The 25,458-nt window shown below is 39.5% G+C and overlaps 1 protein-coding gene across 1 annotated transcript in view; it reads left to right on the top strand.

Moving 5' to 3' along the window:
- Positions 1-25,458, top strand: part of Atp13a4 (ATPase type 13A4) — a 129,649-nt gene that overhangs the window by 100,733 nt on the left and 3,458 nt on the right. The window contains exons 19-29 of the mRNA XM_013019382.1: positions 2,494-2,657; positions 3,456-3,578; positions 5,406-5,485; positions 6,868-6,910; positions 8,049-8,158; positions 11,582-11,678; positions 13,301-13,373; positions 17,520-17,691; positions 18,381-18,574; positions 20,056-20,144; positions 23,928-24,008. Of these exons, the coding sequence (XP_012874836.1) occupies positions 2,494-2,657; positions 3,456-3,578; positions 5,406-5,485; positions 6,868-6,910; positions 8,049-8,158; positions 11,582-11,678; positions 13,301-13,373; positions 17,520-17,691; positions 18,381-18,574; positions 20,056-20,144; positions 23,928-24,008 (1,226 nt within the window). The remainder of the gene's footprint in view (positions 1-2,493; positions 2,658-3,455; positions 3,579-5,405; positions 5,486-6,867; positions 6,911-8,048; positions 8,159-11,581; positions 11,679-13,300; positions 13,374-17,519; positions 17,692-18,380; positions 18,575-20,055; positions 20,145-23,927; positions 24,009-25,458) is intronic.

The following is a 25,458-nucleotide window of genomic DNA, read 5'->3' as shown; positions in this document are numbered from 1 at the left end:
GATTACCTGATTAATTCCTATTGTTTTATGTCAGTACTGGGGTTTGAACTCAGGTCCTCAAGCTTGTTAAATGTTCTTAGCACCAAACCTTACCTCCATCTCTGATTTTGCTGGTTATTCTTTCAGAGAGGATTTTGCTTCCTGCCTGGGATCATGCCTGGGCACAATCTGCCTATGTTAGGCTTCTAATCTAGCTAGGATAACAGGTGGGTACCACCATATCCAGCCAGCCTTCTTAGAAGAATCAGTGTCAGAACTTTAATGCCCAGGCTGGTCATCAATCTCCATCCTTCAGAATTTAGCCTTCCAAGTAGAAAGGCTTACATGTGTGAGCCACAGGAATGAGGCTGAATTTTTGAGCACTGATGCCAGAGTCAGATATTTTTGACTCCATTATTTCTATCATTAAGGCACAATACTTTCCCAGCAAAGTGTTGACCCCATCCCGACTTCCCTTGTCAGAAACTCTGGAATATTTCTAATTCCTCTTCTGTACTTAGTCCTCCCTCATCCCTCATTCAAGTTCTCACAATCCAAGATCCAATATCCAAAATATTTTTACTTTTTCCTCTTATAGTTCCCAGTCATACCTTTATATCTTGAGTTGCTTTATTATTAGTTTCCCTTTTCCTATGCTGTTTCTATTTTCAAAAAGTCTTTACTGTTTATATTACACATTTTCACAATCTATCCATAGCAATTTACACATATAAATAAGAGTCCTTCACTATTTACCCGGCTCCTTTAATTCCTCTTTTCCTGATATTGAAATTTCTGTTTCCTTTGTTGTTTGCAAGAAAGGTGGGATAGAAGGATGATATGACCTGGTGCTGGTGGCTTATACCTGTAATCCTAGCTAATCAGGAGGCTGAGATCTGAGGGTTGTGGTTTGAAACCCACATAAGCAGGAAAGTCAGTGAGACTCTTATCTCCAGTTAACCACTAGAAAACTAGAAGTGTCGAGGAGGCTCAAGGTTGTAGAGTGCTAGCCTTGAGCAAAAAGAGTTCAGGGACACTGCCCAGGCTCCATGTTCAAATCCCACAGCTGACCAAAAATTAAATTACATAAAATAAGGATGATATAGTCTCTAATTTCTAGGTAATCTGGAATAACTTTCTCTATTTGACAGTTCTTTGTTTCTTTATGATCTGTATATAAGATTTAGTTTTGCCTTTTGCCTTTTGGTATTATATAAATACAGTGCCGATCCATTGTAGGAAACTTATTGTTTCATTCATGTAGTCTTTATTATTTAACTTTGTAGTTTAGAAATACTAACAGGTTATGATCATATATTTGTCTTTTTCTTTTCTTACTAATTAAATTTGAAAGAAAGAACTTTTACTTTACCTTTTTTTCTTCCAGTAAAACGTCATCTATTGTTCATTAATTTGTTGCCCTTGTTCTCTATCATTATTTTTCATTCTGGAATTTCTATTATTTACATGGTAGCTCTCATACAAGTCTCCTAGGTCCATCCTTTAATTCTGTTTTCTTATGATTGTATTTACATTTTACAATCACAAGTCTCAATGTGGACTATCTTTTTCAAGTTATCTATTAAGTATTTATACTTTGTGGTCAGTGTGGCTTTAGAACCCTAATGTTTTGATATTGCAGTCGAATTCCTCGATGCTTTCTTCCTCCTCTTTTCCTCTTCCTCCTCCTCCTTCTTCCTCTTAATCTTACTCTTCTTATCTTCTTCCTTCTCTTCCCCCTCCGCTTCCTCCTCCTCCTTTCTTTTTTGCTTATATGAGGTTTGAATTCAACACCTGTTAATCTCTCAACTTGCTTGCAAGGCTGGTGCTCTACTACTTGAAACACACCTCCATTCCTGCTTTTTTACTAGTTACTTTAGACATAGGATGTAGCTCTGGATTAGTGGTTGTAGTGAATAAGTTTCCATGTCTTCTCCCAGTATTTGTCCATACTTTACAACTACAGGGGTTCCCAAAAGACAGGGTCTCTTGTGAAGTTTTAACTGTCTGATTAGCTCTGAGTAGGATATCTCAAAACCGTGGGAAAAAAGTGAGAAACTCCCACTTGTGGGTTGCTGTTCTACATTTGTCTCCCCAACAGTTTACATGCTTTTGTTTACTTTCTAATATTTTTTGGGTTTTTGCTTTTGTGTTTTGTTTTGATTTTTTCAGTTGTAATCAGAGGGAGTAGTGGATTCAGTCCATTCTGACTAGAAGCAGAACAACTGGGTGTTGTATTAACCCAAGAGGGAAATTCTAAAGGTTTTCAAAGCCTTTAGCAAATAGCAGAAATCGATTTACATTTTGCTTTTAGATTCCTACTTTCTTCTTCTGGGATACACATATGAATAAGTCATGAAGTAACTTGGTGAAAAGGAATCAGAGCAAGGAAAAGATTCATTTAGGCTGGGGCAGGGGGGGGGAAACCCTAGAAATTACTTTCATTAATAAAAGAAGGACTGACACCTCATCCTGGCTTTAGCTTGATCTTGAGATGCCGTTCCTTTCTTGTAGGTGACAACCTTCAGACAGCAATAACGGTGGCCAGGAAGTCTGGCATGGTTTCTGAAAGCCAGAAAATCATTCTCATTGAGGCAAATGAAACACCCGGGCCTTCCTCAGCATCTATATCTTGGAAACTAGTTGAAGAAAAGAAACCTGTTCCACATGGGAATCAGGTATACTTGAGAACAGATTCTGTGGTGTTACTCAACTTGTCTCACAGTGTTGGCAAGTGACAGCTGTGATGGCACAGGTATCAAGGTGACCTAGACACAACACACTTCTCCAGATGGCTAACAAATATGCACTTCAATGAACTCAATTATGCCAGCTTCTCATATACTTCATACTGTGCTTTTCTAGGTGTTAAGACTAATCCATCCTTATACACATAAGACCTTGTCATTGTATGAGAAAGAGTATAGTAAGCCAAGCTTACTGGATTTCCACATTTTCTCTTGTTTGTCAGCCACCCTATTGGGTTCAAAGGGGATTTAGTCCTTAGGAGAGAGACTGCTGTGACTGGAAAATCAGATTATGTTTTCAGGGTAGGAAGAAAATTATTCATTTATCTCTAGGCTTGTCAGTATTCTATTTCCATTGTGTCCTTGTGGAACAATAATAATTCTGTAAGAAAAAAAATAGTAAGATCTCACTTCAGGGAGAGATTTGTTCAGCTCCAGTGCTTTTGTATTTTACACTTGAAATGTGTGAAATGCACTGTTCTCTTGGACTCACTGAGATCAAATCAGGCTGAGACCAGGACATGAGTAAGCGTTACTTTCCTATTCACTTGTGATGGTGAGATGCGAAGACTCATCCATTGAAGAGAAAGCTTTTTGAGGCATCAGGGCTTCGGGGTGAATTTTTAAGAGATATCTTAGACTGACGTCCTTGCTTTTTCTCAGATAGGATGTAGTTCTAACCACTCTACCAAATGAAGGAATATAAAATAATGGTGTCTTGCTTTGTAGGACAATTACATTAACATCAGGGAAGAAGTCTCTGACAATGGTGGAGAAGGAAGTTATCATTTTGCCCTCAGTGGAAAATCCTTTCATGTCATAAGTCAACATTTCAGCAGCCTACTGCCAAAGGTAAGTATGAAGACAGCAGTGATCTCGCTGTGAAAATAGTGATCATGTATGTTACTTATTTAGCATGAGCCTAAACAATTTGAAACTTCCAACTATGCCTAGTTCTGCATAGATCACTGTGTATCCTATCAATAGACTTTACTAGTTAAGTATTTTACTGTCAGTATTAAGGACTGATTTTTGGTAGTTCTCACTAATTTCTCATCATGTAGGGTCTCATAATATAGCAGATATCTTGTAAATATGCAGAAGGAAGCCAAGAATAAAAGATTTCCATTAGATGTTTAGTGTATTTTCTATACAAAGGATATATTGAAGAAAGTCAAACAAAAACTTTTCTCACGAAGAGCAAACTTACCATATGGGGAAGGTAACTTATGTGTCAAAGAATGAAGACCATGAGTGAATGCTAAGCTGACTTTATTGCCAAGTATGGCAGAATGCCCATAGCTCTATCACAGAAGCATTTAGTCTAGAGACTGGGCCTTTGGTGGATAGAGCTAATACAGGCATTTAGACCTCCAAACCATATGTGTTCCTTAGTTCAAGTTAGGTTTGGGATGACAGCGCATTTCATAAATGGTTGAGTCTAGATAGGATGGCATAGTCATCCTAAGTTGGTCGTCACTAAGTTAAGGTCAATAGGTACTATTTCATCTTTAGGCTATTTCCTGCTAGTTCTGAACAATTTCCAGAGAAGGAGTTGCTTCGTTTCCTTCTCCTGAAAGAAGTTCAGTTCTCAGACTCTCTTGGTTTCATTTCCATGAAACTCAGGTCCTTGTTTTTCATGGTAGCTAGACTAAATTCCAATAGGCCATTATTTTCGTGTGTGTGTGTGTGTGTGTGTGTGTGTGTGTGTAAAACTTTGGGCCTAGGCACTGTCTTGGATCTCCTTTTGCTCAAGGCTAGCACTCTATCTCTTGACTCACAACGCTATGTCAGGCTTTTTCTGTGATTAATTGGAGTTAAGAGTCTCATGGACTTTCTTGCCTGGGCTAGTTTTGAATTGTGATTCTTAAATCTTAGTCCTTTGGGTAGTTAAGATTACAGGAATGAGCCACTAGTGCCTGGCTTTCATAAAATCGTCTTTACTGAATTTGGGTTACACTATTACTTCCTAGTGACAAAGATCTCAGTATCTGGTATACAGAACTAGGCTTGAACTGAGAGTCTCATGTTTGCTAGGCAACAACTAGCAAGGACACAGACAATGACATTTATTTATTTATTTACTTATTTATTTATTGTGCCATCCCAGAGCTTGAACTCTGGGTCAAGTTGCTTTTCTTTAAGTTTTTATTTTCCTCTTCCCCCTCTTCCTCCTCCTCCTCTTTCTCCTCCTTCTCCTCCTCCTCCTCCTCTTCCTTCTTCTTCTGCTCAACGGTAGTAGTACTCTACCACTTGAGCTACAGGTCCATTTTGAATTTCGTGCAATTTATTGAAAATAAGAGAGTTAGGGACTTTCCTGCCCAGGATGGCTTTGAAAAATGATCTTCAGAACTCAGCCTCTTGAGTAGCTAAGATTACAAGGGTGAGCTACCAGTGCCCAGCTATTTAGAGAATGCTTTAAAGAGCAGAATCAGAAAAAAAAAAAGAGCAGAATCTTACTTTTGTCCCCTGGCTAGGCTTGATGATGATTCTTATACCTTTACCTCCCAAATCTCTGGATTACAGGCATATAATCATCACAATATCTGTCTTAACATACACAAAAATGGTGTCTCAGGGGCAATTTTTTTCATTCATGAGCATCACCACTTAGTGTTCTGTTTTCAATTATGTCACATATAACCAGCTGCATGAAAAAAAATCTGATTTTTTTAATAGATACTGATCAATGGGACCATCTTTGCAAGAATGTCTCCTGGACAGAAATCCAATCTGGTGGAAGAATTTCAGAAACTGGAGTAAGTTCTTTGCTAGTTCAAGTGGTGTGAACTGCATGCTGGCCTGACAGTATCGGGGAGGGAGTATCGTAGGTCCAGAGAAACTCTCAGTTGGGCTAGGACAGTGATTCTTATCCAGGGCAAATGATAGTTATTACTTTATATTTGTAAATTATCATCACAAGTATAATAGAGAGATTTACATAAAGAGATTACAGTAATATGAAAACATTATTATAGGAAGCCTTATTTCTGACTCAAATCATACAAAAAGAGCTTCCATTTCTAGAAGGAATGAATAGTTCAAATAAAATTCTTTTAAGTTAAGATTCTACTTCCTGTTCTTGGAACTTACTTGTGTAGCCATGTTGAGCCATATCCTACCCCTCTCTCTCCTCCATCTTCCTAGTCTATGACCCTGTCATTAGGGAAGCTTCTCAAGCTTCTCTAGATGGTTAAAAACAAAAAACAAAAACAAAAACCTCGAAGGAAATTAGTTACCTTACAGCACAGAGTGCTCGTGCTTTTTGAAGCCTACTATCCATCTTTGTCAATAATTCCAAAGAGAAGTATTCATCCAGAGAAATGCTTTTGTTTCTTTGGTCAACTTTTAGATTGCACACTGTGCTTTCACTGACTGACAATAAGATGTTTTTGCTTTTTGTGTGTGGGTCATGGGGCCTGAACTCAGGGCCTGGGCGCTGTCCCTCAGCTCTTCAGCTCAAGGCTAGTGCTCTACCACTTGAGCCACAGCACCACTTCCAGTTTTTTTTCTGCTTATGTGGTACTGAGGAATCGAACCCAGGCCCTCATACATGCAAGGCAAGCACTCTACCACTGAGCCACCTTCCCAGCCCTGCTTATTTTTTTAAGAGAAGGTCTCACTATGTAGTCCAAGCTGGCCTTGAGTACAAGTGTTCACTTCCTCTTGTGTTAGTATTAATAGCACCTGATGCTTACTTATCACTTAGGCATTATAAGGCACTCCTTTCATATTGCCATCAGTTTATAGAGGAGGGAAGTGATGGTTAAGATAATAAGGTAAACAGGTGAAAATCTAGATCTTCTGCTTGTAGATCTTGTCCCTTATCCACTATGCTGATATCGGATCAAACACTTGTGAATATCCCTGTATCTAGGTAGCTGAGTCAGCCCTCTCTCTGAACATTCCAGTGCTCACAGGAAACAGTTAGTCAGGAATGGTGTGTTGCACTTTTTAGTCTGTTGTAGAAGCTACCAAGTCCCATTTCACTTTTAATCAGACTCTTAGGGAAACCTCCCTTAACACAAATAATGTGTTCCCAATCTAAGTAATGATAATGGCAGCTTTGTCTTTTTAGCTGGAGAAGTTAGCTGGCAAGATAGCTCTGATCTCCTTTACAATTCACATGGTTCCCTTTTAGTTACTTTGTAGGTATGTGTGGAGATGGAGCCAATGACTGTGGGGTAAGTCACTGCCAGTGTGTGTGTGGGGAGGGGGAAGGAGGAGGAGAGGGGGAGGGACTGTTTAATAATCTCTCCAGAATTTCTGGTTGGAACCCTATGGATACACTATCTACTGGGAAGTAACATTTCCATTTGTCATGATGCTGAGGGCTTGGGAGGGTTTTGACTAAAGCCACACAATGACTCAGTGATTGTCATAGACTCAAGGAGGCAGAACTGGAGCCCCCACATCTTTGGCCAACAGTTCTCAGTGCCACATTTTTCCTATGAACCAGGCAAAATGAAATCCAGTCACCTTCTTAGTGTTAAGGCTCATGAGTAATTTTTATTTTTATTTTTTTTATTGTGAAAATACTGTACAAAGGGGTTACAATTACATGGGCAAGATAGTGAGTGCATTTCTTATCAAGCATTGTAGCCTCCTCCTTTGTTTACCCTTCACATCCCTTCCCAGCCTCCCCCCGCCCTCCCCCACCCAATCCTCGCCCCCCCCCCCACCAAAGTTGTAAAGTTCGTTTTCGACCTGACAACTTGTACTTCTCATTGTTGCAACGGGTCCACCTGTATCCTTATTTAAACGACTTGTTTTTCCCCTTCCCCTCCACAAATTATACCGACATCAAATACAGTGAAAGCAGGGGTTATACTGTGGGGGAAAGACATACAAAGCAACAAAGAAATGATCTTATAAATGCTTTAGAAACAAATGCATGAAAGGAAAAAACCATTTAAATACATATCTTAGGGTTCATTTTCCTAACATCACCTTAACTGACCTTTTCTGCTTGACTCATATATATATATACTAGATATTGCAAATAAGGGAGACCATGGGACCTATGTTTCTTTGGGCCTGGCTTACTTAGGGACAGCTGGGTGCTGTCCCTCAGCTCTTCAGCTCAAGGCTAGTGCTCTACCAGTTGAGTCACAGCGCCACTTCTGGCTTATTTCTTTTTGCTTATGTGGTGCTGAGGAATCGAACCCAGGGCCTCAGGCATGCAAGGCAAGCGCTCTACCACTGAGCCACCTTCCCAGCCCCAAGAGTAATCTTATAGTCACAAGTGATCTTATTTATTTTTGTGGCCACAGCAGAGGAATGGGTGTCTACAAAAGCAATAAACTGAATCTTCGCTTTCAGGCTTTGAAAATGGCGCATGTGGGCATCTCTCTATCAGAGCAGGAAGCATCTGTAGCTTCACCTTTCACTTCCAAAACTCCAAACATTGAGTGTGTACCTCACCTTATCAAGTAAGTTAACCCAGTATTGTGTTCTTTCTCTTGTCTTTTAGGTAAAGATAGCATTATGCTGCCTGGGAAAGACCAGTCAGTGCAACTTTGTGTTCCTATGTGGGGAAGGTGATTTGTGGAAAAATGCCATCATTATACTACATTCTGTGCTTTCTACAAAGAACATTAGGAGAGGAGCTTTTCTTTTCTTTTTTCCTTTCTCTCTTTATTTCTCTTCCTTCCTTCCTCCTTCCTTCATCCCCACTCCCTCCCTTCCTCCTTCCCTTCCTTGGATGGAACTCTGCCACTTGAGCTATGCCCTGAATCCAGTTTTTTGTTGGTTATTTTGGAGATGAAGCTTCATGGAATGTTCTGCCCAGATTGGCTTTGAATCACGATCTTCCAAATCTCAGCCTCCTGAGTAGCTAGAACAGCAGGCATGAATCATCAGCACTCAGCAAGCAGTGGCATTTCTACTGGAAGCCATTGGGTAGATTACTTTTGAGAGGATTGGAATCTAGAACTTGTTACTTCTTTGGAAGTGACAGTCATTTTCTTGATTTTTTTCAAGTGTGATTGTTTTTGTGCTTCATCTTGGAAGATGGAGAGAAACTCATTTACTTCTCTTCTCTCTTGCTTTGCAAGGATTTTGGGGGTTTCTTTCCCACCTCAGTTTTCAAAATTTGTATTAATCTTTGCCACTCCCACTAAAATTTTGTCTGGTGCTTTATTTTCCCCAGCAGGATATGTGATTTTGCTCTATTTTCTTTGGATGATAGAGAAAGCATTGAGGCTGTATTGACTATTCTGAGTAGTAAATGCTTATGATCTAAACAATGATTTATAGTTGATAATATTTCAAAACATTCTAAAGATGTAGGAAGAGATAATATTTCCTTTATCAATAAGAAGGGGGCCCAGAGAAAACTGCTTAAACATTCACAGAGTAGATTAGAACTGATTTTGTTTAATTTTGTTTAAGCTACAGCTATACTTTTTAATATTATGACTTTACTAGATTTTCCCATTTAAATACTTTTAATGTATTTGACTAATATCTATTGAGTAGGAACAGTGACAGACTTAAGGGAGATTTTATAAAAAGGGACTTCTTACTGATTTTGGTTTTTTTTAATATCTATTTTTATTGTAAAGATACTGTACAGAGGGGTTACCGTTATATGAACAAGGTAATGAGTCCATTTCCTATTGAACATTGTTATATCCTCCTTTATAGTTCCCCTACCATCCCTTTCTTCCCCAACTATTTCATTCCCTCTCCACCCACCCCAAAGTTGTAAAGTTCGTTTTCAACATACTGTCTTGTACATCTCATTGTTACAATGGGTCATCCTGTATCCTTATTTCAGTGTTTTGTTATTTCCTTTCCCCTCCCCAAATTAGAAAAATGCATATGCAAGATGTAGGGCACCAGAATCAAATACAGTGACAATAGGGGCTATAACATAGGGGAAGAACATACAAAAGAAACAAAAAAAATCACATAGTACATTATAAGTACATTAAGAAGAACAGTAACAGATAAAGCTTATCTTGGGGTTCATTTTGCTTAGCAGCAGGTTATATGGTCATATGTACATTGCTTTTGACCTCTTCTGCTTGTCCTAGACATACACCGAAGAGGAAATAAGAATGGCCAATAGACACATGAAGAAATGCTCAACTCTCTAGCCATAAAAGAAATGCAAATCAAAACAACATTGAGATTCCACCTCATCCCAGTTAGAATGGCTATAATCAGGAAATCCAATGACAACAGATGCTGGCGGGGATGTGGCCAAAAGGGAAGCCTACTGTATTATTGGTGGGCGTGTAAACTTGTTCAACCACTTTGGAAAGCAGTATGGAGGTTCCTCAAAAGATTCCACATAGAGCTCCCCTATGAACCAGCAATCCCACTTTTGAGCATTTACCCAAACGATCACAATGCCATACTAAAGCTACCAGCACAACCATGTTTATTGCAGCATTATTCACCATAGCTAAAACATGGAACCAACCCAGATGCCCTTCAGTAGATGAATGGATCAAGAAAATGTGGTATACACACACACACACACACACACACACACACACACACACACACACAATGGAATTCTATGCCTCCATCAGAAAGAATGACATTGCCCCATTTGTTAGGAAATGGAAAGACTTAGAGAAAATTATATTAAGTGAAGTAAACCAGACTCAAAGAAACGTAAGTCCCATGGTGTCCCTTATCTGCAATAACTATTATATGATTTTTGTTAATATTGTCAAGAAAACACAATAGGCAATGTGAAAGGCTGGCTTGTGGCTTGGGTATGGGGCAGGGAGTGTCTTGGGAAAGGAAAAGAAATGACCTTCAGGTCATAAAGGGCAGTAGCAGCAAATTGATTCAGGAAAAGATCTGGTTTGAAGATCAGGTATTAGAATCACAGAACATCATTATGACTGCAGGTAAGTTAAAACCCTCCCTATTTGATCTCCAAAGGAAATATGAAGTAGCATTCCACAAGTCATTTATTTTACACTTTACATGCATATTCTTTACTAAAAGCCAACCAACAATAAACAAAGGGCTTACGCATTGTGTCCAGTCTATTTAAACGTGATAAAAGACTAATTTACATGTAGACATTATTTTAGTTCAGTGATAAAAGACTAATTTATATGTAGACATTATTTTAGTTCAGTTGTAGAAAAAGTTGGGACTACCAAAGTGAAACTTGAATCAAACACTTCCCAAACTCCTGAAGTACTTGTTTGAAAATCACTTCAAAGCCTGTAATCTCCTTTATATTCTTTATTGGATGGTGGTGAGACTGAGACAAAGGTAGCGATTTTCTTTTTTTTCTTTTTTTGGTCAGTTGTGGGGTCAGTCGTGGGGTTTGGGCGCTATCCCTCAGTTCTTCAGCTCAAGGCAAGTGCTCTACTGCTTGAGCCACAGCACCACTTCTGGGTTTCTAGTGGTTTATTGGAGATAAGAGTCTCATGGACTTCCCTGCCCAGGCTGGCTTTGAACCCTGATCCTCAGATCTCAGCCTCCTGAGTAGCTAGGATTACAGGCATGAGCCACCGGCGCCCGGCTAAAGGTAATGATTTTCAAAGTCACATTAATTCATGGATGCATTGAGTATGGGATTAGCTCCCAAGTCTCTGGGCTCTGAGTTGGGAGTGAAAACAACACCTTCAGAAGAGACAAGAGTGACTGTAAATCAGGGTCTATTATGAAGTCAAGGCTGTAGACACTGGCCTGAACTGGTCCTTCCTAAACATCTTTGTCACTTAGTGCAATTTGTTCCCACTGGCTCAAGGCTGTCCTGTCTGTCAGACAAGCAAGTATATAGCTAGACTTCAGATTTGTGTGTTGTGAACAGCATAGAATAACTGAACTAATTTCTTATGACTTGCCTTCATTTCATTCCTTTTTTTCTTATGCAGGGAAGGACGTGCTGCCCTCGTTACCTCATTTTGCATGTTTAAGTACATGGCTCTGTACAGCATGATTCAGTATGTCGGTGTGCTGCTGCTCTACTGGGTATGATCGCTCAGGCTCTTGCAAGGTTTTCTCTTAAGGAAAAGATGACAGATTGAATATTCGAGCATCAAGAGCCCTTCTAAAACTATCCTTAAGGTTTTAAGAAAGAAAAATGCACACAAGAAAAATTGTTGGCCCCTTACTTCTCTAGTGGTAGCGGAGGAATATAACTGAATATCCTACTTTGTTTCTTATTGTCGCTTTTACTTACCCAATTCAAGGGTGACACTATTCTAGCTGACTTTATGTCAAAGAGATGCTTCTCAGCATGGGACAGTGCTTCATAACTGGCTTTCTCTGATTGTGGATGCTTGTCAATTTCAGTGGTGTAAATAATTCCCCATAGCCAGTTTCAAGCTATCTCTTTGACATCCCTGATTGTAGGGTGGGGAAAAAAGACACAGAAGCAGCATGTCCACGTAGAGTGTTTACACCAGAGAGATATAGGAATTTTTGATAGACTTAAGAACATAGATAACAAAAAATAATAAGGGAAAATAATTATGAAATGCCGAGTTTTAATATTTGTCATCTTTGTTTTTAATATAACTGATTTAATGCACATTTGTATGAATTAAGTTTTGATATTGGCACTGTCGAACAACAGGCTCATAACATTCCTGAACATTTATCAGTTGAGTTTCAAAAGTTCGTATTATCTGGTACACCTCTGTTCCCTGAATATGGGGATTTTAAAACGGGCATATCATATGGTAAACATACACATGTCTTGTGATGGCTTTTGTAATTCAATAGGGTATAAAAGGTACTTGAATATACCTATTACCTATAAATTCAATATGTGAGCTCATTTTTTATGAGTGGTGTAAATTTTATGAGTGGTGTAAATATCTAGGTTTACCTCTATTTCCTGCCATCTCTCCCAGGTTGAAGGGTTTAGTCCCACAGCCTTCAGATTACAAATATGGTTTCATATTTAATAGTTAGTGGACGAGATAAGGTTAGGGTGTTTTAATCCTAATTTAGTCCTATTTTGGAGTCATTATAACTCCTTATGCACAAGGGCAGAATGAAACATAATACATCATCCTCTTTTTTCAGTAATGGGGGGAGGGGATAAGGAAGCAAGGTTCCTGAAGTCAGTAATACCTGAACAGTGTTTCCTCCAGAGCACAATGGAGTTTATGAAGACTTTCTATCATCTCATCTAATAATAGCCAAAGACATCAGTTGTGGGCGCAGTTACTTTCATTTTCCCTTAGTATAATTTAAGTAAAATTCTTATACACCTGTCACTGTTATTATTAGGGATACATACTTTTGTTATGCCAACTAAACCATGCCTTTTCTGTTGATAAGCAGAAATGAGGGAAGAGAAGGATCTACTGGAGGGAGATGTTCCCCTAACACAGGGTCACTCTGACACACAAGGGTCCAGACCAGAGAGCACAAGGCCCTCCTTGTTGCAAGGGCTTTGTGGGCTTGGCTTTCAGAACTTCTGCCAACCTCACCATCAACCCATATAGATCCCTCACCCACCCTCTCCTTGGTAACAACGTGAAAAAACCCTATGTTTTAGTAAGAGAACCAGTGTGATTCATGTCAAACTTATTCAAATGTCCTAACTTTTCTTCATCTGCTTTTTTAAAAATAATTTTCAGGAGACCAACAGCCTTTCAAATTACCAGTTTCTGTTCCAAGATCTGGCCATTACAACTCTTATTGGTGTAACAAGTAAGAGATCTTTGAAAACTTTCTTCTTAGAGATACTCCCCTTAGCTGTCTTCTCTATACCCCAGAAAGATGGTTTGCCATGAGGAGTAGCAGAAGTAGTGGGTGATGAGGGGGGGATGGGGAGAGGAGAGGAGAGGAAAGAGAGATATAGAGGAGCAGAAAGACAGAGAGAGAGAGAGAGAGAGAGAGAGAGGCAGAGGCAGAGGCAGAGGGAGACAGAGAGACAAAAGTAGAGAGATAAAGACAGGGACAGAGTAAGAGACACCCAGAGAGATACAGAGAAAAACACTTTTGAATACCACAGGTGTCAGTAGAGGAAAAGCTCCTTATTTTGCTGTTTTCTACAAAATATGAGGTTTTCATAAACAAATGATAAACATTTAAAATGAAAAAAGGACCTTGAACATCAGGGATATTGACTTCAGTGTTTCTAAGGATTGTTTAAAGGCAAAATGTGTCCAATTTATTACATATAGAAGCTAAATGGCTTCTATGTTTCAGCGTGTAGAACACAGCATGAAAGCAATCTCACCATTATTCTCTCCTCTCCTCCCACCTTCTGACAAATTTATAAATTATCTCCCTAGGTCTCCTGTATAAGGACAAACATAAATTTGTGACATTATTTCTTTACAGTTATTGTGAGTTCAAAGAAAAATTGAGAGGAAGGTACAGAGATTTCCCATTTGCCCTCTACCCCTCCCCACCTTCCTACAAATGATATTGTTTGGGTCATCAATGAGCCTACATTCATACATCAGGATCACCCAAAGCCCAGAGCTTACGTTGGGGTTTTTCCTGATCTTATGTCTTCCTTCTCAGTCTGGACACATGGAACGTCCGTCATTGTGTTATATTGGAATTCGATCATGAGATACAGAGAAGCCACAGTTTGAGAGCTTGAATCAGATGTTTATTACAAAGCTGGTGACTGCAAGTAGACTGATGTCCTTCCAAAACTTACAGCTTCCAATGCGCTTAATATGTTAGGAAACTGAGCAACAAGGGAGTCAGAGTAAAGAAAGAGCAGAAAACAGTCTCAACAGAGCGGATCAACTCTAATGGAGAGTTGAAGAGGGGCACCATGGTGACCCGAGGAGAATGGGGAGATACAAGGCATGGCATTATGGCACTAGGGGTGAGGAACTTAAATAGGTTCATGGGTAGGAGCTCAAAGAGTTCAAAGAGTCTTATAAGTTCATGGTACAGGTCTGAGGTCCTGGAACCTAGTGTCCAAGTCTCCATCTCATCTACTTCTAGGAATTCAGGGCCTGTCACCTGGGGGTAGAGGTGGGGAAGTAGAATTCCATCTCTAGAATTTTCAGGAAGTTCTCATCATCCACTAAGATGCCAAGATGGTACCACTTAGTATCCATATTTCAATTGTGGTATCATACAACATGTCCACCCTGACATGAAAATCACTGTGCTCTGTGTTTTTATCCTTCCTCTTTCCGTACATCCCCAGGAACTGATGTCATCTTTTTAAACTCTCTTCCAGAGCCTTACCTTTTTCAGAATATTGTAAGGTTAGAATCATGCAGAAGGCTGACCTTTCAGATTGGCTTCTTTCTTTCTGTATTTAATTGTGCACTTTAGATCCTTCTCTTTTTAGTGCTGAATAATATTCTACTGTCTGTCATGCCCCTGTTTGTCTTTCCATCTACTGGCTGAAGGATCATCTTGGTTGCTTCCCAGTTTCACCAATTATGAATAAAGCTGTTATAAATTTCTGTGTTGCTGAAGAGAAATTAATAATCTTACTGAAGATTCTGTATGGAGATGAATCACTATTTTTGCCATTGATTTAAAAATTCTCTCCTGTGTTTTGCTTTTTCTAGTTCAACTGAATTATCCTATTGTGGATCTCTTTGGGCTTAGCCTATTATAATTATTTCAGCTTATCAAATGTGCAGATTAATGTCTTTTGTTCAACTTGGAAAATTTTCTAACATTATTTCTTTAAATATTCTTTCTGCCGCTTTCTCTTTCCTACTTCTGAGACTGCATGTGAGTCCACTTGACTGAAATATATGGGGCTTCAGATGCCGTTCATTATCTGTTACTATTTTATCTTCCTGCTCCACAACTGGATCAAAGAAACTCTCCAGTCTTCAAGTTCATTGTTGTTTCTTCTTCTGCCTACTCAAATTTGATGTTGAACCCATCTTATTTTCCCATGCCATTCATTGTATTTCAAGCTCCATAGTTTACTTTGTGTCTTTGTTTCCAAAATTTCTAAATTCTTATTGAATTCTCAGTTTGGTTACATAGGTTTCCTGATTTCCTTAGTTGTTTTTGCTCATGGTTGCCTTTAATTCTTTAAGTATATTTAAGAAAGCTATTTAAATACCTCTGCCTAGTACATTTAATGTATGTGTTTCTTCAGTGATGATTTCTCTCACCTTATATGGTTCTCTTGAGCAGTAGAAGGTAGGAACTCTAGAAATCAGATGCTTCTGTTTCTCCAAGACTTGATATTTTTGTTTATCTAGCAGTTGAAGGTTATAGTCATTCATTTATTTCCTGACTTTCCTAAACTACTTCTGTAGACCATATCCATTGTCATAAGTAGTCACCGCTCTTAGGATTTGATTAACTAAGGTGTTGGAAGAGTTTTCCTTGAATTCAGGAATTTTAAAAAATGAACAAAAACACCTCTGCTCAGTGTCTACAATTGATTACATACCCATGACTTCTCCAGACTTGTGCTGAGTCAAGGTCACCCTGTGTGGAAGGACCCCGCAGGGTCCTTCTCTAGCATGTTTTTTTGCCTCAGGCATGCATACATTTTTTCATAGTGCACGGTGCACACACAGGTGTTTCTGAATGTCCTCATTTTTCAAATTGAGTTTCCTTACCTTTTCCTCCCAGGCTTTAGGTGCTTGTTTTATATCTCAACGATAAGCTTTTGCCTAAGGCAACTGTAGACTATTAGCTTCTAATTTTTTCAAACAATGTATGCTGCTTTTCTGCCCTGGGTAAACATCACCATTTCTTCATGTAGCACCAGACAGGTGAGAACAAGCATGCACAGGAATTGGTATGTAAAGCCTACTGTGTACCCTGCTAGGGACTAGGAACCCTCACTTGGAATGCAGGATTCCATCTTGAAGATTTTACTGAGCTGAAGAGGGACAAAGCAAGTGGATTTTCCATGCCACAATTTTCCCTTCCATTTAGAATTTTCCTTTTGATCCAGTGTTTCCTCTGTTGCTATGTACTTTTGTCTGTTTTTCAGAGTCCTGGCAAAGTTGTTCCTGACCTATCCTGTGTATTGTTCAGTGTTTCTCCAGAGGGTGCTTGCTCTGTAATGCCATTCCTCATTTGTCATTAAAATTATTACGATTAATTATTTTGGTACCATTGGAGCTTGAACCCAGAGCCTGGTATTTGCAAGTCAGGCAGTCCTCCAGTTGAGCTATCTCAGCCACTTGAGGAGGGAGGGTAGTTATTTTTTACATAGTATATCTTGCATTTTTGCCTAAAGCTGGTCTTGGACCTTAATCCTCCTACCTATTCTTCCTACATGCCCAAGCTGATAGACATGTTCCAGCATGCCTAGATTCTTTTGTTGCATTAGGATTTCACTAACTTTCTTTGTCCACCTGGCCTAAACCATAATCCTCCTTATCTCTGCCTCTCCAGTAGCAAGGATTATAGGCATGAGCCGCTATGCCTGACTTTGTAATTGAATGTCATTTAATAACATAGATGTACCCTAATTTATTGGAGATGATGTTATAATGAGCATAGTTACACATTAAAAATGATTTTTTTACCTTAGGATAAAGTACTAAAAGTGGAAGGAACATCTTTCTATGTTTACTGCCAAATTGCTTTGCAAAAGTTTCACCTAAATTAGGTTCCCACAAGCAGAGTATAAGAAGGAGCATTTTATCATTTCTTTACCTTTGACTTAATAATCATTGCTTATTAGTAGGCAAAAAATGAATCTGATGTTTATCCTGTAACTTCTCTTTTAAGAATTCCTCATAGTCTGAAGTTCGAATCCATTAACCACTTCACTCCCTCAGCTTGTCTTTCTCCTTAGACCAGGGCTCCAAAGAAACCATATGGGTCTTCTGACCAAGAATATAACATTTCCCTGCTCTCATAAATATGAATACTGGGTGTCTTTTGTAGTGAATCTGAACGGTGCCTACCCCAAGCTGGTACCTTTCCGACCTGCAGGACGGCTCATCTCTCCACCTTTGTTGCTTTCCGTCACCTTCAACATTCTTTTCAGCCTGGTCTTGCATATTGCGGGCTTCGTCCTGGTTCGGAGGCAGCCTTGGTATTCCATGGAGGTGCACAGGTAGGATCACAGCTGTAAATCTAGTTTTTCAGATTCTAATTTCTATCAAACATTATCTGGATAATACAAAGGGAGGAAAACATGTCTTAGTCCTGCCAAGATTTTGGTATTCTTAACTCCTTTCGACAAATTCCTAACAATCATGTCCTCTCCGTAGCACAGTTTGATGCTGTCATCTGTGGTGCTTGCCTTTGGCTGTGCTCTAGGATAATGATCTCCAACCATCTGTTATATCTAGGATGGGTTATAGTTTGCCTGGTCTGTTCCAGTTCAAGCAGCTCAGTTTAAGTGATATCTCAGTGCCATAACTGAATGCCCTACCCTTGTGAAAACTGACCCTGTTAAGTGATAAATTATGGCCAATTATCAGAGATCTTTAAACCATTCAAGGGAAAATATGACTCTACTTGATAAGCGCATATAAATAAACAACTAGTTGGAACTATGTGTGTACCTTTATATGCTTGTATGTAAGACCTCCTCTATCTGTCTATCATATAATTTCACAGGTCTATCTGTGTTTGTTGATTTTGCCTTTAATTTTCAGTGTATTCTTTGTCAACGCATAAGCAATTCCAGAAATGCTGAGTGTCTGCTCTGAGATTGTTTGGTATGGAGTCTTATAGATTCACATGCACCCTACGGGCTTGTCATCTTACTTCACAGATTTTTTTCTGTTTCTTTTTTAGTGTTTGCACAGTGAAAAATGAAAGTACTGCAAACATTACCATTTCTCCAATGGCTCTAGAAAAAACTGGAAGCAATAGTGCTTTCGTAAGTTTTGAGAACACAACTGTATGGTTCTTGGGAACAATCAACTGCATCATTGTGGCTTTTACATTCTCTAAAGGAAAACCATTTCGGCAACCCACCTATACAAACTGTGAGTAGAACTGTAGGGGGTCAGAGGTGAAAGGTCAGTAGAAGAGTCATTAATTAGAGTGGCCAGGTCACTCAGAAAGGACCCTACATTAGGGTCTCCTAACTTCTTTGCCAGAGTGTAGGACAGCCTTAATCTCATGGTACTTTACCCCTTCCTTTAAAACTCTGTTATGTACCAGAGCTTTTTATTTCCATATTGTCACTTCACCCAAAGTTTGCCTTTAGTTGTTGTCTTGGGATTATCTCAAATTGGGAAGATGGGTTTATTTCTTCACTTGTTAGTTTTTTGTTTGTTTGTTTGCTGGTCCTTGGCTTGAACTCAGGGCCTGGTCACTGTCCCTGAGCTTCTTTAGGCTAATGCACTACCACTTGAGACACAGTACCCACTTCTGGATTTTTCTGAGCAGTTTATTGGAGATAAGAGTCTCAGGGACTTTCTTGCTGGGGCTGTCTTTGAACCACAATCCTCATATCTCAGCCTTTTGAGTAGCTAGCATTACAGACGTGAGCCACCAGTGCCCAACTTTTTTTTTTTTTAAGTCAGTATTCATCTTAGGAGAGGTGAGGAAAGCATTGTAAGGCCTCAGATGGAACCTGTCTCAGATGGAACCATCTGAGTGAAGGGGGCATTGTGTGGTAGCAGGTAGGGAGGATATGATATGGAGATTTGTGCAGGTTCTTGAAGTTCCTCCCATTGTCTTACATTCTGGGTCAGGGAGGTGTGTTAGATGGAGACTGTCATTTGGGTGGGATTTCATTGGGAAAACGCACAAGTATAAGCATCAGTATCCTCATAAAAATCTGTATGTTCAGGGAAAATTGTACCTTTTTCCTCCTTGAGATAAGGAAACAGTTGGATGCTGATATCTGCATAATTGCAATTTAAATATCTGTTCATCTTCAGCCTTCCTTGTTCTCCTGGAAAGGATTTGAGGTAAATGGTTTGTATTAAAGGAAATCAGATACTTGAAATATCTTCAAAGCATTATTATTATTATTATTATTAATTTTATGTGTGTGTCAGTCCTGGGACGAGAACTCTGGGCCTGGTCATTGTCCTTTAGCCTTTCCACTTGAGCCAAAGCTCTATTTCCAGCTTTGTGATGGTTAATTTGAAATAAGGGTTTCACAGATTTGTCTGCCCAGGGTTGGCTTGGAATCCCAATCCCCAGCTCTCTGTCTTTTGAGTAGCTAGGATTCCAGGTGTGAATCACCCAAAAGTCCTGCCAAAGAATTTGAGACTATATTTTATACATATTAATTCTATGAATCAAAACACGATCGTGCACATGAAAAGCCCCACATTGCTCAAGGACATGCATTGAGATCGCAGAGGTGAGACCCACTTGCTGTCATCAGGCTGTGCCTGGAAGGAGAAATCAAGCGTACTCAATTGGCATTCTTCTAGGATATGTCTGTGAACAGATACGATACTTCTTACTCTGATTTCTCAAAATGATAGCTATGTCCTTATTTCCCCAGATACATTTGTCCTTGTGCTGGTTGTCCAGCTCAGCGTGTGTCTCTTCATTCTATTTGCCGATATCCCAGTATTGTACAGGAGTTTGGACGTAAGTCTCAGCATGGTGATTCACAGTTCTATAGTATCAGCTTCAAAAACACAGGCCATGATTGCAATTGACTTGGATCCTCGACACCAATTACGTACTTTCAGATGTCAGAGTTGAAAAGAATTTGGTGTTATATCTATTTTTAACATTTAAGCTGATTAAGAAATAAAATTCCATCTAGTCTTGACTTCCTGAGATGAAAGATAGCCTTTGAAAAACTATTGAATATTTTCCTTTGAAAAGATGAGAAGACTATATGTATTGATTTTTTTCCTCTTTCAAATGTGAGATTGTCCTCCTAAAGTGTTCTCATTTGAAGCTGTTTAAAATACGTTGCCCAGACCACCTTTTTTGGTTAATTCTCCAATCTGTAAACATGTTTTTTGGTGCATTCCTACTTAATGTTAAAATGTCATGCACTTTCTCACATATTGTAATACTGAGACAACTTGGAGGCCTTCCAACACACCATAACTTTAAATACTTAAACAATAGAAAAACCTATTCAATTTCTGCAGCCTTTTCTACTTTTCTATTTTAAGCCTAGGCCTCTGTATCTCAGGCTGGCCTTGGGTTGCCAAACTTGAGATCTTCCAGTTTCTATTGATTGCTGGGACTGGAGACATGCCAGGCCTTTTCTAAATTCCTAAGCCTCATTATGTAGTGCATTTACCACAGTTATGAATTCTCTTTATTGATTAGATTAAGTACTCTTGGAAATAAAAAACCTTTGTTCACGAGTGAATCTGTCTCAATCCTGAAGAAGTTAAATTTAAGACAAGTTAATCATACTCTTCAGTCTTTGAGGACATCAGACAAACAGGGTGCTTTGGTTTAATAAGGGTGGGGGTTGTTGCATTTTTTGGGGGGTGGAAATCTGTGTAGAGTCATGGCCAGCATGACCAAGTAATTATTGTTCACTTTAAAAATAGTCATGTTTCCTACTCGCTCATAGAAACTATGAATTCATTATGGAGAATGTAGATTATTCAGGGGAAGAATACCATAACATTACTCACTACATCTTTTCATCTTCTAAAATGTATATATTATAAATGTGTATTGACTAATTTATGAGTTTTATTTTAGTCTAGATGCAATCATGCTGTTTTGCAACCCAGATACTGCTTACTTTTAAAAACATCGTATTAATTATTTTAATAGAGAATAATACATTACACGATTTAAAATTTGAAAATTAAAGGACAGTTGAAATCTCCATTCCAGCCCCTCTTGGACAGTAACCTATGGTACCATTTTATTTTAAGCATTTTCACAGTTACTTTTTTCTTTACTCAGACTTAGAATATGTGTACAGTTATTTTATATGTGTGAAGAGATGTGTATATATGTGTGTTTATCTTCTCCCACATTTTCTTAAGACAATAGCAGCAAACACTTACATTGTTTGGTATTCTAAGACGTGGATGTCCACAGAGAGGATGAGTTATTGGTGAAGTTGTGTGGGGGGAAAGAAGGTGAGGAGGAGGAGGAGGAGAGTTGCTACACTGCTGCTGTGGTGAATGTCTGACCTTGTGATGGAGAGAATCCTGGATGAGCAGAGTCTCAGTCTGCAATGCAGTTGGTGGCTAAGCCATGAGTGTCATGGGAATCCATGCTGTCCTCAAGTACTGGCCATGAGCAGCCCATGGGAAGAAGTGTGTAGCTTTTGGGTGGAAGTTGGGCTGGATTTTGAGCACAACATTTGGGTTATCCATTATTTATCTTCCCACCAGCAGGAGATCTGAGTGGAATATTTCCATGGCTGTGTGTATTTATCTTCCCAGCAGCAGGGGATCTGAATGGAACATTTTAATGTGTATGTGGTCCCAACCACACACACAGTCCTGCACCTTGCTTCTTTATTGGAACAGGACATTTTGATGTTTGTTCTATATAAGAATACTCTCTTTCTTTATCATGACAACATAGTATTTTATATTGTAGACATGTGTATTCTATTTCAGGGTATATACCACAATCTATATGTAGTTCCACATTTAGTTGGTTTCCAGGTTTTACTATTCCAAAGATGCAACAAAAGAACCGTGTACATATATCATTTCAGTCATGTGGAAGAGTGTATCTCAGGAATGAATTCATAGAAATAGATTTGAATTTTTAATTTTGAAAGTATTATTCTCTATAAAGTTGTATCCATTTTCCTCCCACCAGTGTGAAAGAATATGTAAGACAATGTTGGGCACAGCAGAGTGCCATTAGCTTTATTGATCATTCTTTCTTCCACTGGCCATTCATTAAATAACTCATATAGCACACTGTGTATTAGGCACCCAGCCTAGGAAGTGGTTGGCACAAACAGAGAGATAGTGGGCCAGGGGAAGCTTGATTTCAGCCCCAATTACTTCTTTAGCAAGCATCCGTGTGAGGGGCCAGGTTGTTTGACTGTAGGCATGATCCTGAGGTGGCATTCAGGATTTAGGGCTCAAAAGCAAGACACTGCTCCATAGGAAATGGACCCATTACCTTGCTCATGTAATTGTAACCCCTTTGTACAGTATCTTTAGAATAAAAATATTTAAAATTTAAAAAACCAAAATTATTTTTTTTAAAGCAAGGCTTAGCTGAGGAGAAATAGGAACTCAGAGACAAGAGGGCCCCATTTCCAATATGGCTCCACAGGGGGCCCACTGAGTTTCTTCCTTCCTGTCTTCCATCTTAAAAACACAACAAAGCAAACCAGGTGCTGGGTAGCTAACAGCTGTAATCCTCACTACTCAGGATGCTCAGATCTGAGGACTGAAGTTTGAAACCAGATTGGAAAGGAAAGTCTGTGAGACTCTTATCTCCAATTAACAAGCCAAAGAGGCTAGAAACAGAGCTGCCGCTCCAGTCGTAGAATGCCAGCATCGAGTAGAAAAACTCAGTGAAGCTGGGCACCTGTGGCTCACACCTGTAATCCTAGCTACTCAGGAGGCTGAGAGCTGAGGATCACGGTTGAAAGCCACCCTGGGCAGAAAAATCCATGAGATGCTTATCTCCAATAAATCACTAGAAAACCAAAAGTGGCTCTGTGGCTCAAGTGGTAGAGCGCTCATCTTGAGCTGAAATGCTGAGGGACAGTGCCCAAGCCCCATGACTGACAAAAAAAAAAAAAAGAAGAAATAAAAGAAAAGAAAATCTCAGTGACAGTACCCCGACCTAATTTCAAGCTCCAATACCAGCACAAAACAAAAAGCACCAATACAACAACACAACAACAAAACCCCATAATACCCAAAGCAACTGGACCACACAGGTTTTCTGTGTTTTGTTTTTCCTGTCCTAAGGCTTGACCTCGGCCTGGGTGTTGATCCTAATCCTCTTTGTACTTAAGGCTAGCACTCTACCACTTAAGCCATAGCACCACTTCTGGCTTTTTCTGAATAGTTTATTGGAGTTAAAAGTCTCATGGACTTTCCTGCCCAGGCTGGCTTCAAACCATGGTGTTCCTCAGATCTGAGCCTCCTGAGTAGCTGGATTACAGGCATGAGCCACCGGCAGTAGGCTCCACACAGGTTTTTAATCATTATTTATTTTCATTGCAAAGTTGAAATTATAAAGAAAGGGAGCTAAAAAAAATCCCCTAATCATTGAATTACTGACTATAATCTTTTCACGCTTTTAATGCATATCTTCATAAAATTTTTTGCATGTACATGTGCCTGTAAAACATACATATATACATACTACATTTATAACCGAATGTACACTGTGAATACATGACTATTTTCCAACATACATTCGTCCTCCGACTAACTGTATTTCATTGTTTCCTGCCAGCTGCTCTGCACTCCCGTCCTGTGGCGGGTCTCCATGCTCATCTTACTCATCTGCTATTTCATTGTGTCCTTGATTGCGGAGGTAAGTGTCTTCCGGCGGCTGCTCGTGGTTGTATATATGCATGTGTGATGTGTGGTAGTGGTGGCTTGGGCCTTAGTCAATATTGCTGTCACTTTTCTATTTTCTTCTATGAGCAACGTTTTCTGTTTTTGTTTTTGCTTTTCTGATGAATCCAAAGAAGCCTTAGTTTTGTCATCTGGAAAGTGGGGCTAAGGAGAATGGAATTGCAATATTTAAGTTGCTAGTGTGTGTGTGTGTGTGTCTGTGTGTGTGTGTGTGTGTGTGTGTGTGTGTGCGCGTGCGTGCGCGCACGCACAGGTCCTGGGGTGTAGGCACTGTTCCTGAGCATTTTTGCTGAAGGCTACTACTTTGCCATATGAGCTACAGCTCCACTTCTGGATTTTTGGTGATTAATTGGAAATGAATATCATGAACTTTGTTGCCTGAGCTGGCTTGGAATCAAGATCCTCAGACCTCAGCCTTCTAAGTAGTTAGTATTACAGGCACGAGCCACCAGCGCCTTGCTTGGTATTTATTTTTGTTTTAATTCCACAAATAGAGATGCAAACCCAATTCACATCTTGAAATGGCGATATGACTCAAACACTATAAAAAGTTCATCAATCCAGTGGTTTTTAGTACAGCCACTGAGTCATATATCTATCCATAGTACTTCGGGCCAGAATATTTTCATCATCCCTCAAGAAATTCTCTGCCCATTACCATTGCTCTCCATTCTCTTCTCTCTCTTCCTACTTTTTGGGAGCCATTAACGCCTTTTCTGTCTCTATGGATTCATCCATTCTCTACAATTCATATAAAGGAACTCACATTGCATGTGGCTTTTTTTTTCCTTTTGAGGATAAAATCCAGATCTTGCACAGCCTAGAAAAGTACTGTAACCACTGAGCTGCATTCCCAGTCCTTGTTTTGTTTTTGTTGGCTTGCTTGTTTGATACAGGTCTTACTACATAGCCTGGATTGGCCTGGAACTTGTCATTCTTCTGCCTCAGCCTCTCTTGTAATGTGGAGTATGCCTTTCTGTCAGATTGCTGAATGATTCTGATGTGGCTGGTTCAGGCAGCACACTCGAGAATACTAGGTTAAACCACATGGTCTCTAAAACAATCAAATTAATAAGAGAGCATTCTTACAGTGCTGGTGGCTCATGCCTGGAATCCTGGTTACTCCTGGCTGAGATCTGAAGATTGTAGTTTGAAGCCAGACCAGTTAGGAAAGTCCATGAGCCTCTGGCCTCCAATTTTTCCAGAAGTGGAGCTGTAGCTCAAGTGATAGAGTACCAGCTTGAGTGAAAAAGCTAAGGGGAAATGCCCTGGCCCTAAATTCAAGTCCCAGTACCAGCACGAGAGAGAGAGAGAGAGAGAGAGAGAGAGAGAGAACATATCCCATGGTATGCTGTACACCCATTGTACTTACTGCTCCTTCCCTTCCCTTCCCTTCCCTTCCCTTC

This window comes from Dipodomys ordii, unplaced genomic scaffold (genome assembly GCF_000151885.1).
Source record: "Dipodomys ordii isolate 6190 unplaced genomic scaffold, Dord_2.0 Scaffold45, whole genome shotgun sequence".
In the NCBI taxonomy this organism is placed as follows: Eukaryota; Metazoa; Chordata; class Mammalia; order Rodentia; family Heteromyidae; genus Dipodomys; species Dipodomys ordii.
Note: the sequence above shows the minus strand (reverse complement) of the source record. Positions and strands in the feature narration are given on the sequence as shown.